Source organism: Anser brachyrhynchus (assembly GCF_964034855.1).
Source record: "Anser brachyrhynchus genome assembly, chromosome: 1".
NCBI classification, from domain to species: domain Eukaryota; kingdom Metazoa; phylum Chordata; class Aves; order Anseriformes; family Anatidae; genus Anser; species Anser brachyrhynchus.
The window spans coordinates 16,167,702-16,184,925 of record NC_137694.1 but is presented as its reverse complement, the minus strand read 5'-3'; the positions used below and the strand labels follow the sequence as shown (position 1 = coordinate 16,184,925).

The window sequence follows — 17,224 nt, the reverse complement described above, 5'->3', positions numbered from 1 at the left end:
ATCGTTTCTGCACACACCTCATTCTTTAGGAGAACGTGCGGCCGTGCCTCTTCTGCCTCCACCCACAAGAACTCCAAAAACCTTGAAAAGATCAGAGCAGTCAGCTGGGATTAGAGCAGAAAACCAGATTGTGGCCAGTTTAAGACATGTTGGGGCAGGCAGATGCAGAGGTCTTCTGCCCATGCTCCAGGCTGGCACAGCAGGAGCCAGCTCTGCTCTGGAGGCAGCCCAGCACCACGGTTGGAGCAGCCCAGCACCATGCTCGGCCCAACATTTCATGCAGTAGGTCCTGCATGAAAAATCATCTCTTTGGGGTGGGCTAAATGTGCATGCATGTGTGGGGCCAGCTGGGCGCCAGGGCAGGACGGCTTGAGTCTGTCTGTGCTTGCCCACCACAAGGTCACCCTCCTCTACTCCAAAATCTGGAAATCTGCGTGGAGGAGTGAGGAGGACAGCTCTTCTGTGGGGCTGCCGAGTCCGTGGGACTCATGGTTGGATGATTGCTGGAAAGGTGTGGGCAGGAGGGAGCGTGCCCTGCCAGGAGAAGAGCTGGAGTTGCTCGGTCCTTTGTAGGTCCTGTTCTTCAGCCTGTTCCTCCCAAACTCCCCTGGAGTTCACCAGAGCTCGGTGTGCTGCCCGAACCATCCCTGAAGGCACGGGTGGCTGCTCCCCTTCCTGTAATTACTGGTAGGCCAGGAGGGGCTGTTTTGGCACTGCATGACACGAGCCATAGTTGCCACCGAGCAGGGCCCTGCTCCAGACAGGCCCTTTCTGCTGTACCCCAGTCCCCATCTGACACAAAACCTGCCCCGGCTTCATCCTGGCCCAAATATGCTAGCTGCAGCTTCCAGCTTCTGAGCCTCGTTTACGCCTTTTGCAGCGGTGTAAGGCTCTGAATTGGCAAAGTAAACACACGTCTTCAGACATGGTGCTAACAAAAACCACGCGCTTTGAACACGGCCTTGCACTTCACGGCAGACTGAGCAGGCCTTTGTGAGGCGCCCCCGAAGTGTGGCCTAGGCAGGAGCACGCTCGGCCCACCCGATCGGGTTTGTCTGCGACGTGCCCCGGGAACTCCAGCCTTAATTGGGAACTTCGATAGGCAGACCAGGAGTTGAAGCCGAGAGCAAGAAGATTAATTTGTATGCAATAAGCCTGGGTTGGAGGAGGAGGCCGTGCTGGTGCTGATTTCACAGGCGCGGGCGCTTCGGCGGTGTCCCCTCAGCACCACAACTGCCTCCTCTGTACCCCAGAGCCACCGCACAGCCACCAAACGAGACCAAGGTGGTTCAAGGGAACATTTAGCGGGCTCTTTTTTGAGAAGGAGGCATTTTGGAGTCTCCTCCTCTGGAAATATTCAAGGCCCATCTGGACGCCTGCTCTAGGGAACCTGCTTTGGCAGGGGGGTTGGACCCGATGATCTCTGGAGGTCCCTTCCAACCCCTAGTTCTGTGATTCTGTGATCCTGTGATTTCTGAATACCTTTAAAATTGACAATGCCACTAGGTGTTTTTTTTAATTAAAACCTGTCTCAGACAGAAGCACTTTTTAGCCAATGACTCGAAGGAGGAATTTAACTTTCCTTCAGAAGTCCCTGGAAGTGAGCCTGTACAAAGGAAACACAGCCGTTCTCCCAGGAAGGCAAACCTCGCCTCGGCTTTCATCTCTTCATGAAATGCATTAATAACTTTTTTTTTTTTTTCCCACCCATAATAACATGTGTCAAATGTCTAATAAACAGAGCCCTTATCCTCTGATGCTCGGTAATCAGCCGTATGGCACATACACAAGTGAAGATTAGAGGTGAGGCCGGGCTCGAGTTCTGCACCATGATTACAGCACTGAAGTAGGCTGGCAAGAGACTGGGACTGCTCCTCCTCGCATGCTCATTTCACTCTAGCAAGGAAAGGGGGATTTTCATAATTTTGCTTCTGTGGCTACCATTTCATCCAAAATATAAAGGGATTTTTGGTTGAAGACCTGTAATTATTTAAGAGCTGCTTATATTTACGCGTTACCTAACAATACTCCGAAGCACATTATGAAAAGCAGTTGCATGCTTTTGATGAGCCCTTGCTAGGATTAGGAGGGGATTGGTTGTGCTTCGTGAGGATGAGCTCCACAACTTTTATAACACCCTGGCATCGCACGCAGAAAATGATACTGGGAAGAGTTTGCTCGGTGCAAGAATGTCTTACTATGAGCAAAAGCAAAAGCCAGGCTTTCTCAATGCTGTTGCATTTGTTGTCTCCTGCGTGGAGGGCACCAGCTCTGGGCTGGCTCGAGACAAGGCAAGAGAAGGCGATAGAAAGTGGGCACGAAGGGTGGGCAGGGAAGGCTCAGCGAAACCTGCGTGATGAAGACTGAGATCTCCAAAACCTCCAGCATGGAAACACAGTAGCTGAGAGAGAGTTCTCTAATAAACCCGATGTATTTACGGCACCGCGTGGCTATAGATGAGGAGAAAAACATTTTAACTGAGATAAAAAGAGAAGATATTGGAGGATTAGTGAATGAGATTTTGTTGTTGTTGTTTCAATGTCAGATAGGTTGGATTTACGTGAAAGTTATAGTGTCACTTACAGTGAAAATAATTTCTGTTTCCAAAGACCCAGATTTTTAGCAAAATCATCATGAATCTGATCTACTTGAAATGTGGCTCTAAAACAGAGCAAATATAAAACTTCATTTCAAAGACATTTCTATCTAACTAAACTTTACTATTTTTACAATTTTTTACAATTTTCATACTAAAATCAAACAATAAATGAGTGTTTTTTTCTCTCTTGATACCTGTGTTATCCTACAAATGCTGTCAGGGCCAGCTTGTCCCTGTATGTTTGATGACAACAGATACGTGGCATCTCCATTTTTTCCAAACCCCTTCTCCTCCAACTTAGGATTATTTAATGAACAGACACCAAGAAAGCTGACCTACCCAAAGTAGGTTTAATTATTCCCTTTGTCCCCTGTAAAAACAGAGAAAATAAGGAAAAAATAAAAAATAAAAAAAAAACTACCAACACCCAACCTCCCAGGCAATTAAGCAACATTTTTAGTTTGCAAATGATCTCTCATGTAAGAGTAAACTTCTGAAAGATGTTAAAAAGTCTTATTTTTTTACTGATTTTTTCATGTTGCTGAAGCTGCACAGTCAACATAGAGTTATCCAACAGAGAAAATTCTTCGGGGATTTTTCCCCCACCACCTTCTTTCACTTCGGACTCTTCTTAGTGACAAGTTTAGCGACATGGTGGAGACTTACACTCAAATATGGACCTCAGCACATACACAAGTGAAGAAAAGTCCTGCTGGCTTTTGGACTCCCAAATCTTGCTGTGCTTCAGCATCCTGTGCTCCTGGGAAGGGAGGCTCGGGGATGACTGCATGTCCTCCCCATTCCTGGCCATGCCAGCATTTGCAAACTCCAAGCTAGTCCAGCGCAGTCCTCTTCTCCTTCCCTAATGCCAGGCTCTGCCCTTTCTTGCCTGTTTAACCTGGAGCCTGCAGCTCTGTGCATGGCTTTTTGTGGCTCCGTGTCTTCTCTCCTGGTGATTTTCAACCAGGCCCACAGGTGTCAAAGCACCGTCTGCTCCCTGAGCCTCAGCCTGCACCAGGGCATTGCAGTCCCGGGGGATTTCGCCAAGCTCTTCCCATGGGCTCCGTCGGACTGTTTTTTTTTCCCAGACCTCCTCCCAGCCTGGTTTCTTGCTGGGGACTCTGCCCGGGGCCTGGCTGGCTCCTCAGCCCCGGATCGGCCACCAGCCACAATCTCTCTCTCTCTCTCCTTTTTAATTACTCTCTTTAAAAACAGATTCTTCACACACACCAAACTTGCGCTGGGTGGGTGCAGTATTTCTTACACTTCCTGGTGCCCTGTCATAGATGGCCTCATTTACATGGGGTTAAAGACACTAATTTAAAACACACAAAGCAGGTGCCGCAGAATGAGCCCTAATCAGAAGTTAGGCCCCGTGAGGTGTTCTTCCAGATATTCCCCACTGACCAGAAATTTTCAGCTGTACCAAGCCTTTGAACACCTCTACTCAGCCAGCACACGGCGCCAGCCCTCTGCTGGCCTGGCCAGAACATGGGGATGCTCTCCAAGGAACAAAAACCAACACGTCTTCCAAAAAAAACATGAAAGCCACGTGTGGCCTCACCTCCTACCGCAGTCCAGCCTGTCTCCTCGTGCTGCGATGAGCCCTAAGCACAGTCCTACAACCCCCCAAAACCCCAAAATGTGCGTTTCTCATGGCTCACGCCCTGGACTTTGCTCTGTCGGTGCTCTCTGACTTGGCTGGACACAAGCCAGCTCGGTGGGTGGACACAACACCTACCCCTGGCTTCCCAACCCCATCACAGAAACGAGGCACGGGAAGGGGTCCCCAGCGCGCACAGCTCTCGCACGGGTCTCAGCTGCTTTGTGCATGGTTCATAAGGAAAACTGCAAAGGCAAAGTAAATGCAACATGTTTTATTTGAAGTTGGAATAAATTACAACTGGAAAGCATAATTTATTGCTTTATAAATTGTCGGCTCTCAAAAAGGCATTAATATCAAACATAAACAAAACAAAGACACATTCGATTAGCAGTTCAGTTCTCTCAAGCTGTATGAACGACTCAGTAGGGTGATTTCATTCCATATACGACTGAAATCTGATCATAGGCTCATAAACTTGGCTTTGACATGCATTATGATGATTCTGACACACTGAGGGGCCTGTAGATCTGTTTGTTCATTTGCTTTAGGATATCATTTTTATTGCAGTTTTCCCTAAATGTACACCATCGAATACCTAGTCCTTCATTCCTCACTTCAATACAGATCCCACTGGTTTCAAAAAAATCCTTTCAAGATTCTTACGTTTTTCTACTCCTGCAGAAGGAGGGCTTCCAAATCTAAAACACGAAATAGCCTGGTCCCAAAACTAAGCGAAAAACAAACTTTTCCTAGGTTAAAATACTGAAATCCCATGCACAGAAAATGCTTCCTTCCATTTTGAAGACTAGAAAAAAAAAATCCCAGCATTATCTGAACGAACTGATGTGGATACTTAATGTTTTTATTGTACGGTTACTCCATGATTGAGACTGGTGTGAGTTTTGCTCAGCACCTTACCCTTCTAGGATGCAGACCCAGCCAAGCCCAGTCTGCCCTGAGTGCTGGGGCATGAGAGGCTGCCCTGGGAGGCTGGAGACACTCAGCACTACACCACATCCCTGCTGAGAGTGGGATCTGCCTAGCTCCAGCTAGATGCACCACTTGGAAGGAAAGCCAAGAAGGCGCTTCCTTGGCTCCCTGGGGAGCCGCAGCTCCTGGAAGCCACAAAGAGAACAGACACTGATGGATAACTCTCATTGTACCAAGAAAAAGGATACCACCGAGGCATCCTGCCCTGCTCTGGCCCCCTCTGGGAGCACTGCAACAGCCCCGTGCTCCCTCGATCGTGGCTGCAGAAGAGCATCAACCTGAGCCATTCCCCGAGCGGGGAGCGTGCACCTCTGCTCCTGCTTTCCTGGCCATGTCCAAAGGTGCACAAAGTGAGCTGCCCTCCATCACACCAGAGGCAAAAATCTAGAAACAGAACCAGAGGCTCCTGTCTCAATCAGGATTTGGAACAAGCCAGACGTTTGCAGAGAAAATCTCCAGGGCAGCTTCTCTTCAAACCGTGAAACTAAGAATGAATCACCAGCACAGAAAATCCTTCTAAAACTAGCTTGGTATTACTCAGACAAATCCTATTTAGGGAAGGGTTTTATTTTCCTATCAGCGCTCTCATGTTCTTTTCATTCCTGCAAGAATGCAGCGTGAGATGCTGGGTTATTTTACACCATATTACTGAATGGGGACAGCCAAGAATATCACTGGATCCAAGAAATACATAGCAAACTCAAAGAAAAATACTATTACATTGATTCTAGTGCAATTTCAGTTTCCATTAAAATCTCATCAGTCATGATGTACATTTTATGCAGAACTTCATTAAAAACAAACAACACGACCAACAAAAACTTTCTCCTTCTAAGCAGTTCCCTCAGAATTTTTTTTTGTTTTTGTTGGGCCAGAACAGATGGCCAGCTTGATCTCTGCAAGGCGATAAAGCAGATTTTGGGGGGCTGTGCTCACCAGTACCAGCTCCCAACCAGCCAAGTGCTGCGGTGCTGAGCTTTGGTGGGAGGCTGGGAGCTGTAACTGGGAGCTATGCTGAACTGGGCCAATCGTTCGGTGCCTCTCAGCGTCCTCCTCATTCAAGGACGGGACAACCCTGGTTAGGCTCCCAGCCACACAGTAAAGTGCATAACAGTCGTTCCCCTTCCTCCACCTCCGCTCCTGCTTCGGGAGAACCTTGTGGAAAAGTGGTTTTGTGGCTGGGTTGTGCTAGCACAAAGGTGTGCTGCAGCTGTGGCAAGGGCAGGCACACGGCGCACACCTGATTCGAGAAACATAACTCAGGAACACACAGGCCTTAAAATCATCAGTCATCTCATTTATGCTCACCCAGAGCAGATTCTTGGCTGACTTCTTCTTTCCTCAGCAGTTACAAATTTGTCTTTGAAGATGAGAAGGAGGAAAGCTAGCCTTCAGGGAGAGGGACAAGCAGAGACACTCGCAGATTAAAACACACGCACACGTCATCCACCACATCGCTGACCTGTGCTTTGTACTTCGCCTGTACTTTGCAGCACAACAGCTTATTATTTGAACCTTAATTTCTCATCCCTTTCAGAGGTTCCCAGGAGCACTCCTTTCTGTGTCAGTGAGATGTCCTAGGGGACTCTGCAGAGAAAACTAATGAGAGCTGTCACCAGAACAAGTACAGGGTTGCATTCAAGCCACAGACTCCGAAGGAGCAGGGCAGGGACCAGACATATTCCAGGTTCTGGTGCAAGAGCCATAGGGGAATAGCCAAAGCAGCAAGTCTAGCACGCACAGTGAGAAGGAAGAGAGCCTACTCTGAGATGTGAATCCTGCTCTCCTATGAAAAGCTGTCTGTAGCGTTCAGTTCTGAACACAGCTCAGCAAATACCCCAGCACATTTCTCCTCGCTCAGCAGTTGTGCACTACCCTTCCTCAGAGTAAGCAGCAATCATCAGAAATCTAAGAAATTGTACTTCTTCTAGGAAAAAAAGGAACCAACAAACTTCAGGAGTGCTGTATCTCTTCTAAGGCTCACTCATTCACCTGCAGCAGATGAAATACCTGCAAAGGCTTTTACCTGCCCTTTCACTCCTGAGCTGTCTCTAAACAGCTTCCAGCAATGAAGGAGGAGGGGTCAGCTGTACATCTTGCAGCTGCGGTATCCCCATCCCAGCACATGCTGCTGCTAAGGAACCTAATGGACCATGGCAAGCATTTCATCAAGAAAGGCAGCGTGCTTGCAGGCAGGGAGAGCAGACCAGGAGCTCTTACATCCATCCCCGTCTTTAGTTCTAGTTCACTGGGTTTGGCCTCAGGCAAGGCACTCAGGCCAGCTCTGAGGTCTCAGGGAGTTCCAGTTTAGAGCCCTTCCGACCGACTGGGGACACCGTTCCTACTGAGCTGCGCAGCAGCTGGCACGACCAGTGAGCGCACCTGGAAGCAGAGCTGTAACTGCTGTGTTCTCTTGCTTGCCCACAGGGAGAGCAGTGCTCACCCACTCTAACAAAACATGGCAGGCGTCAATTAGTGGTTACAAAATGCTCTAACTTTTCACAGCCCTTTGTAAGTGCCGAGCTTTTTAAGTGGCATGCCTGAGAATTCAGTGTATTGTTAGAAACCACCGTTCTCCTCTCCCACAGTCCTCCCCATCACAAAGTGTCTCAGTGCCTACACTCTGATTTTACCAATGGAGGAACTGGGTCAGAGTTCCAGTGGCTGGATCAGGCCCCTGAAGCAGATGAAAGACTTAGTCAAGCAAATCAAAGTCTCCTGATGCCAGGCTCAGTGCTACATTCCCCCCCCAGAGGCTATGAACAGGATACAAATAATTCCCCGAGAGAGCTGATAAATCACCAAGGGCAAAGAGCCTCCGAAGCTGTGCACAACAGCATCAAGTACAGCACCTGTGTATTACATATTCAGCTCTTTCCCTCTTTCTCTTGTTGCAAGGGCAGTAGGTTGCTTAGGCAATCACCTTCTGGTCAGCCTATTACGTTATTTCCTATGGAAACGCAGCTAAAGGTGTGTATGCGACTCAGTAGTAGAACAGGAGTTTTGTTTTACGTGGGCTGAAAGAATGTTTCTTATACCCAAGTGAGATTTTTGCACGCATCCGCATACTCACCCAGATGCTGCCTCTGCCGTGCTCCATGCCTGAGTTTGATGCCAGGTTCGCTCTGCGTAGCAGGCATATCATACGCACACAGTGACCTGGTACAAGAGCACATTCCGCAGGCCAAGTCTCAGGCCAAAACTCACCTACAAAACCTAAGAGTGTTGGTAGCTCTTTGCAGTGAATTGAGCTTTCACTAGGAATTAACATAAGCTGCAAGGACTAATCTCATACTCTGTGCACTTGCTTATTTTCTTTTCACAGTTCAACCGCGTTCTTCCTTAATACTAAAATGCTGAAGTCCTACATAGCATTCAGAGCATTATTTTTTGCTGGCTGTGTTTCTCTATGCTCTAAGCCTCTAGCACAATGCATGCAAAGGATAATGTCTGAACTTGTAATGCTTTTAACTAAAAAAATACTTTTAAAAACATAAAACATAAATTATTTATTCCTCTTTGTCCATTTTTTTAAGCACTGAGTCTTCTCCCAGCATTTTACACAGTTCATTCAGTCTCTGCTGCATTTTGGGAATTCCTGCAAGCTGGGACTCCAGTCTCTGTTTTTCCTCACTCAGTGACAGACGGACGGCCGTGTTCAGCTGTTCGAAGCGCCAGCCTCCTTGTCCATCGAACTGCAGCAAGTGACTGTGGTACTTCCTGCGTCAGAAATCAAAACATCAGTAATGACTCGTCTTTGCACGCAGTTGGGGTGTCTGTGTCTGTTTTCAGTGGCGTCTCTCAGGAAGATGAGTGTTGTCCAGTTCTGGATCACCGGTAAGACTTTCACAAGCTTTTCGGTGACCCATAAACCCAGGATGCTCTGCTATAAGGGGCTTGGGTATTTCAAAGCCTGTCCCCAGGACTTCCCTAGGCCTTCACCTCTAGTGACATTACAGATATCTGATCATAACCCCTGATCAACACTCCTCCCAGTTCCAGTCTGTTGCACATACGAATAATACCTTCTCTTCTGAGTAAGGAAAGGGAATGTGTGCCCCAGTTCATTTTATTTACTTAACTTTCCAAGAGATGTTATGCTGCTTTAGGGGAAAATACATTCAGGCACGATGCACCTGATGCTACTGATAAAAGTAGCTTGTTCAAATTATACCTCAGTTTGTTCCCCTGCACTTTATAAGGCTGGATAAATAAACCTCCAGTCCTAAAACACTGCAAGGAGACAAAATAAAAAAAAGTCTTTGTAAGAGCCACAAATCTTTTGAGTATCAGGGTGTGTGCACTGAAAATATTCAAAGGTGTACGTGTGTGTGGAGTTTGCCAGGACTTGACAGGACATTTATCAGGAGGTGCAAGAGAGTTCCCTCAGAGCTGCTGTTATGACTGTGTAATTTATCACTATAAATTACAGAAGATGAAACACGTCATAAAACAGTGATTATAAATTCCATCCGGGGAATGTGACAGTTTAATAAACTCAATAGCTTATGACATGAGGGTCAAATGAGATTCAACTTCAGGCCTACATTCACCACTTCTTTCGTACTATTTTTTGTGACAACAAATGCTTAAACTGTCCCTCTATTTCTTCACCCATAAAAAATAAAATAAAATAAAACCAGGAGGCTAAGATAGATGACTGAGACATCTAATAGTTGTGGTCCAGGAAGGTAGCCAATATTTTTAATAAAAGAGCAAACAGTTCCTGGTATAATCTTAAGGAGAAAGCTGCATGTGGCCCTGACCTTTGTCTATATAGTGCAGTCCCTATGGAAGCATACCTGATGCTTATTTCTGAATACTCAGCACTTGTTTTTTACTTCTCCAGAACAAAGCTATCACATCCCATCTAGCCACCTGCTTTTATCAACGCTCGATCCCCATAAATTACCAGATTTCTGATAATTTCAGTAATACTGCGGAGGCTACAAACCTTCCTGAACAGCACAGGTAATAGAAAACAAGAAACATCCATGGAAAACTGAACTCAAAGGTCTTTCTCACAAGTTCTTTTGCAGAATTTCCCTCTGCATCATCACGATTTGTAGGTGGGATGCTCTCAAATACCTGCATTCTTGAGCAGTGGTTTGAAATAATGCCAACTTTAAAAAAAATTGAAATTAAAAAAACTTTTAAGTATAGTTTAAATTATTTTAAAAATAAGTGTCCGTATGACTTTCTTTTCCCTATCAGAATACCAATTTTTTGTTAAAATTCAGGTTCTGATCCATTTTGTCATCAGCTTATAAAAGCAAACAACCTGACTCCAGCAGAGATCAAGGACTTCAGAACAAATAGTCTCTGCTAATGTCAGCTTACACCGTCTTATCTCCTTTTGCCCTTTAAGTATTTGGTTGTTTTATGTATTTACTGACTGTATTTATTTCCTTTGAGGGACTCGTCCATACTTAGCATTACCTCACTAGAATGATTTTTCTCAGAATTCTAACGTTTGTTCTTTTTTTTTTTTACTAGAAAATCAAATTTTGAAAGCTCATGGGCCCTACAGATACAGGACATGACTGAAGCTATGTCACAGTTTTGACATAGTTTTAATATGACATAGTTTTAATATGGATGCATCAATTCCTATGAAAGAACAAAGTGTAGGTGATTCACTTGCCATGTTTCCCATCTTCTTCCAAGCACTAGTGAAATTCCCCCAGACTGCTCATGTTATCTCATCATCTTTACAGAATAATCTGGTGACAGGTATTGTGGCTGTGGTGTAGTGGACTAATTAATTGCCCCCTAGCTACCTGCATGTTGCTATTTATAGTTAATAACTGCCACACATTTTAAAAAAAAAAGAGAGGGGGGAGTAAGTATGTGTCAAAGAATGAAAAAAATCAATGTTAAATGCATTTACATTGCTATTATTTTAGACAGGTTATCTTAGAAAGTGCAGTAACTATTGATTAAACACCTGTTCTAGTTCATAGAACAAAGGCCAATCCACGTCTGCCAGAAAGCTAAAAGCAAGGACCATGAAAAATTCCTGGACATACTTACCAAAGAGAAGGTCTGTGTGTTATAGAAAGCAGGGATATCCCAGCAGCTTTTGCAGCTTGGAATATCGTTCCTTCAACATCAATGCTTACCGCGCTTGTGCATTCATCCAGCAGTGCGTATTTCGGCCTTGCAAAAGTAAATAAAGAACAAAAGTCATCTACATTTTGGACAATATTCCCACATATGATGTTTAATTGAGATGACAACAGGAAGTAGAGAGCTGTTTTTTACAAGACAGCTGCCTCTCATTTGCAGCTGGAAGCTGCCTAGCACCAACATAAAGTTCCCAAGCATTTTTTAGGTACAGACGTGGCTTCCAGGAAAAATGGGTTTTATTTCCTGGTCCGTGTGAGTACACAGTGATCTAACTTCTGTGCCCTAGTTTGACCTGGTATTACTCTGTCCTGTCAACAAGGGACGCTGTAACTACAGGCAACTCAGAAAGTTTCTGTTCGCTGCTGTGTATGGACAGGGCTGCCTCTGCAGGGTTTGCAGTCTCCAAAATCAAAAAATTTTGGAGGTTGGCTTTCCAACTCCCATGGCCTCTAAAGCAGTCCATCAGACTTCTGCAATATTTGTAGGACAGATGTCGGGAAGATATTTGTGCCTGATTAGGTGAAGAAAAGAACATCCAGAAAATGTAATGCTACATTGCCAAAAGCAAATCTTAAGTAAGAAGCATTGCCCAAACTAAAAGCAGAGCTTACATGAATAAATGACAAGGTCTGCAGTGCTACCCACCCGTCTAGCAGTAGGGCACATTGCACGGAGATCATCATCTACTACTGCTCAAACTATTACAGCAAACCTCCAAAACTCTTCCTCATTTTCAAATATTATTTCAAGAACAAACCCAAATGCTTACTTATGATAAAACATGCGAGCCATGCCCATCCTTTGTTTTTCTCCTCCTGATAAGACATCTTTCCAGTCCATGATGGCATCCCAGCCTTACAAAAAATGCAAACAAAACATGTCAGGACAATGTGAGCTGATGAAGGAAATACACCTTAACTTGCAACATCCCCAACCAAAATCATAAAGAGCACTTCCATTGCCGGAGAGACATTCAGGGTTCTAGATCGCATCTTCAGAAATACTTCAGGGCCTTTCCCCTGGCAATCAATTGGAAAAATGTCACAAATACTATGTCAACTTTGAAAGAGGAATTTCACCTTCTCCATCATACGTTTACTGTCAAAAAACTTCACTTACCATCTCTGTGAAGAAACATCTTTGACCTGTGTGTAACTAACCATTTTTTGCCATTTTTTTAATGGAACTATTTGCTATTTAAGGAATTATTTGTTATAACTTCTTGAAAGGAAAGTGGATTTGAGTGGAAATTTAAAAACAAGTTCAGCATGTAAAAAGAAACAAACATAAAAACCATAAGCAGCAGCATCAGATTACAATGTTTAGTGCCTGACTCCTCTCACTACTGTGAGTCAGCAAACTCGAGAGAAGCACAGATGCAGACACAGGGATGCATTCTGTGCGCCCAGACAAGCAGCTAATGCACAGAACCGTGCACGCAGACAGGAGGCTTTTACATACAAACTTCCTGCTACCTTGTATTTAGAAGTGACTCACGGCTGCATAACACTGGATATTCTTATTTAATATTCTGCAGGCCTCCAACCGACTTTTATCTTATCGCTGTCAGACGCATGCAGCAGGGTGTTGATGGTATCTGCAGTCTTACAGGGGGCTTGTGTTGCTGTGCATAATATGGCACGATTCATTCCCATAAAATTATAAAAATTCTCATAAAAATTAACTTCAAATACCAAATCACAGTATGAAGTTTTTGATTAAACAATCCAGGTAGACAGAACAGCAAAAGAGCAAGCAAAGATGAGTTTTGAAAAGGGAGAGCACGGACACTGAGAAAATATGGTGAGGCATATCTCCTGGTAAATCTAATGAGAAAGGTGGGTGAGGGCCAAGTGAGGAAGAAAACATTTTTCCAAATCAGCCCAGAAGCAGTGTAACAAGCACGGTAACACAGCACTGGTGGGCTGTGTCATTGCTGATACCTGAGCAAAGGTGAGGAAAGTGAGATTTGTGGTGGTGCGGGAGGCTGGGGAGGGCTCTGCCAGCCCAGGTAAGCCCAGATGAACCCGAGGCGTGAACCACCTGCTTGTGTGGCTGAAAGCAGGGACTGAAAATGCTGGAAACTGAGTTCCAAGAATTTTCTCTGCATAAAATTGTGAATTATAAAGTAGTATCAAGATTTTTTTATAAATGTGTACATAGATTTAAAAAACACGTGTACATCAGAAATACATCACCTTTACCAATCCTACAGTTTTTCCTTAGTTTCCTTCCATTCTTGCTTAAGGATCCCAGTGAGCTCCCCCCGGGGGGCGCACACAGTGCTTCCTAGCAGCTGGCTCCTAGCAGAGAGGGAGCTGTGTAAGGATTAACTGGATCGCCGTCCAGATCAGCTCTGAACAGGGGACAGGTGCACACAAGCTCTTTCTGATGACCAGTCCCAGCACTGGGACCATGCAGAAATAAAGCTGCGGTGCTTCCCCACCAACACCTGTAGGTTCCCAAAAGGATTACAAAATGCCTGGAGCCCTCACAAAAGCCATAGAAACAGCTACGCTTCTGAAGGTGACATTCAAACGACTGTTTATGTTTTCTGATTTTAAAGCTGAGAATATAGATGATCTCCAGGGATGTGTTGTGATGGGAGCTCTGGATCTGAGCTAGGAGGGTGTGGGTGGGTGTGCACGTGTGTGCACATGGCCCATGGAAGCAGCGCCTGTGTTTAGACCAGCTGGTTTACGAAGTCTTAGTAATGGTCAGAAAGAGAACGAGGTTCATGAAGGGGCTGCAAAATGGGAAGGAAATCACAGAATCATTAAGGTTGGAAAAGCCCTCCAAGATCACCTGGTCCCACCTGGTCCCACCACCCCCCTACCACCAATGTCACCCACTAAACCCTGTCCCTAAGCCAGCAAACTCATTCTCTGATTTTCCTGAAGGGGTAAGATCTAGCCTCAGTTCACCAGGATACAGCATTTCTGGGGTCACTTCAACTCACATTCTGACTTAATATTAACCGTGCATCTTGCCTCCTGCTGCCTCGCTCCCTCCCTCAACTTCCCTACTCACCCCTTGGAACGTCTTAAACAATAGACGAGGAAGGATCCACTTTCGCATTATCCCTTTGCCATTTCAAAAATTATTTTCTAATGTCTGAGCTATTTCCTCTGAACGCTTAGGCAATCTAACTCACAATAAACTAACTTCCTACTGTGCATTAACAATAATGCATCTGCTTGTTTCTCTTTTCTTGCAGCTGGCATGGAGCAGGTCACGAAAGGACCTCAGCATTCCCAAAACATCAGCCAAGTCAGGGGCTTTCAGCACCTACAGCTACATCCCTTTTACAAATAAAGAAAAGAAATGGCTTGTCCGTGAGCACAGCACAACACTCTCAGGAGGTACCAGCATAATCCTGGCTTTCAGAGCCCAAATTCCTCACCAAGCTCCTTGGTACACACAGCCTTTGACTGCACATGATACGATGCAGATGTGACGAACAATAGATGCCACAGAAGTGCCTTTTGCAACCAGTAAGATGAATAACACATGCAGTGTGCTGGGGCAGAGTAATGGTGATAGAAACACATACAGCTGTCAGTAGAAATTAGTGATTGCCTCATGGGAGCAGCAGCTCATTTTCTTTCATGGTTTCTTTTACAATTCTTTTTCCTAAGTTTTCTGAAGGAAAAAACAAGCTAAATTTGACTTTAAAAAAAAGGATTACACCTGGGGTCGGTAGCACTACGTATCCTGCATCCTTGCACTTACATGCAAGACAACACCCAGCTGCCAAAAAAAAAGAAAGAAGTTAAAAATTTCCTTTTCCCAGTTTGTCATTTTCCAATGCAGCTCATCAGACATGGGCTGGAGGATGGTGGTAGGACAGGAGAGAGGCTACAGCAGCAAACTACAGCCAGGGAGCCCACTCCTGATGAGCTGCTGAACAGGGAGTCCTCGTGCACCACGTATGTCCCCAGGCAGCTGTCAAAATGAAAGACAGCCCTGGTGCTGCGCGGGATGAATGTGCGAGGGAAGTCCTTAGTTGAGGAAGGAACAAAGAGACGATCAATGGCATGAGGCCCAGCTCAGCGTGGCGCTGCAGGGATTTGTGGCTCTTTCAGAGCCCCTGGAAAAGCCGGCGGAGCACGCCAGAGTTACTGTCCGTGGCATGAACAAAAGCAAATCCTGGGCTAAAATGATCAGATGGAAAAATCTCGGCGAGAGGAAATATGCTTGTCTGTGTGCTTATACGTGGCTTAGCATAATGGCTCCCTGGCCAAGACCCAACGAAATGACAAATGTGCAAAATAATGAGGAATAATTATAATCTGGGGTGCTCAGAAACCATAAACAGGTCAAACCCGTTCAGTAATGTCATCAGCCCTGAGCGGGCAGGCCAGGTCCTGCAGCCAGCATGCTGCTACACGCGCTCACGGCTTCCCTCATGTGACAGGCTACCACGAGCCTATGGCTCCAGCGCTGTTGACACTTGCTAAATATATGCAGATTTTCACAGCAGGTCAAAAAAGACATCTTATGGATACCTACTGTACGTCACCATAGTATTCTTCAGACCTCTGGACGTGCCTTTTCTTCACCCATGCTGCATATAACCTTGTTTTCCTCATTTTGCACGGAATTATTGTTCTGGTATAGCTAGCAACTTTGCAGGTATTGATGGGGCACCTTACTGATGGCGTTACTGAATAGCATTAATATCATACACACAAGTTTCTCCATGATGACTCACTGCACCAATTACAATACAATGTAATCTTAAATCATCAGCATCACTCTGTTCAAGCTTCTGCCAAGTTTTCTAGTATTTTACATGAGGACAAAGTTAAGGAGTGCAGACAGGCTGGAGGGCAAAGGTAGGCAGGGGAACGGCATTCCTCTTACCGCCGGTGTGGGGTTCTGCAGGAAGGGCATCCTGCCCCCTGCTGCAAGGGGTGCTGCTGCCACGGGAATTGCAGCGGATTTATCTAGGGCTTGGGCTCAGCAACATCAGGAGCGGTGGTGTTGTGGGAGTGGTACTGCTGGTGGGGTTTTTGCTTGCTTGGTTTGGTTTTGGTGTATTCAGCTGCTACGGATTGAAAAAGGTTTCGTAAGGGTAACACTGAAGATAAATGCCAAATTGGCCTACTTATTCTTCTGACTATTCTACTTACTTCTAACTGGGTCAAACCCTATTGCTACAAAAAAATGGGAATTTATGCCATTGGCAGCGAGAATAATATCAGGCTTTTTCTGGCTACTTTACCCTTGGATTTTGGTGACCCTTCAACTGATGCAATGTGCAAATAACTCAGCCAAAGACAATAAAGTTACTCCAGGACAAATAAATTCAGAGCCAGAGCTGTGTAATTCTGGCTCCATCTGCCCTTTCCTAACTGCCCACAGGGAGCAGACTTACACAAAACTGTAAAGCGTCATATTATACGTGTGTGGCATTCGTGGTCAATTAAAGCAACGGGGTCATGCCCTAAGGAGCCTACCGTCTGGTAGAGGCACAGCACTGCAGGGGATAGGTGAAAGGGGAAGAGACAGACTCCGGAGGTGAAGAGGATCTGAAGAAAAAGGATTGAAGAATTACGTTTTGTTTCTGTAACTAGGTGGTTGATAGACAGCTCCGTTCTTGGATCATTTACGAAAACTGAAACAGCATTGATGTATTGCATGTATACCCAAGAATCTGAATAACTAAAACTGGTTTGTTGCTGGCTTTTTTTTTCTTTCTTCCAGATGCTGTACATTCACAAAATGTGTCCAACACAGAAACTTGCTGAGAATTTTTTCAGTAAAACTCTTTTCAATTGGAAAGCATCAGCTTTTGTTAACTATCAGAGCAGTTTGCCAAAAAAGAAGGACAATTTTGTGTAAGTCCTTTGTTCTGCAAGCTTTACATAGGACTTTTCATTATTTTGCAAACAAAA

General features: G+C 45.3%; 1 protein-coding gene across 1 annotated transcript in view; it reads right to left on the bottom strand.

Moving 5' to 3' along the window:
- Positions 1-4,461: 4,461 nt before the first annotated feature.
- Positions 4,462-17,224, bottom strand: part of ABCD2 (ATP binding cassette subfamily D member 2) — a 49,168-nt gene continuing 36,405 nt past the window's right edge. The window contains exons 8-10 of the mRNA XM_080577501.1: positions 12,094-12,178; positions 11,229-11,354; positions 4,462-8,915 (exon numbers count right to left, since the gene is read on the bottom strand). Of these exons, the coding sequence (XP_080433627.1) occupies positions 8,705-8,915; positions 11,229-11,354; positions 12,094-12,178 (422 nt within the window). The 3' untranslated portion in view covers positions 4,462-8,704. The remainder of the gene's footprint in view (positions 8,916-11,228; positions 11,355-12,093; positions 12,179-17,224) is intronic.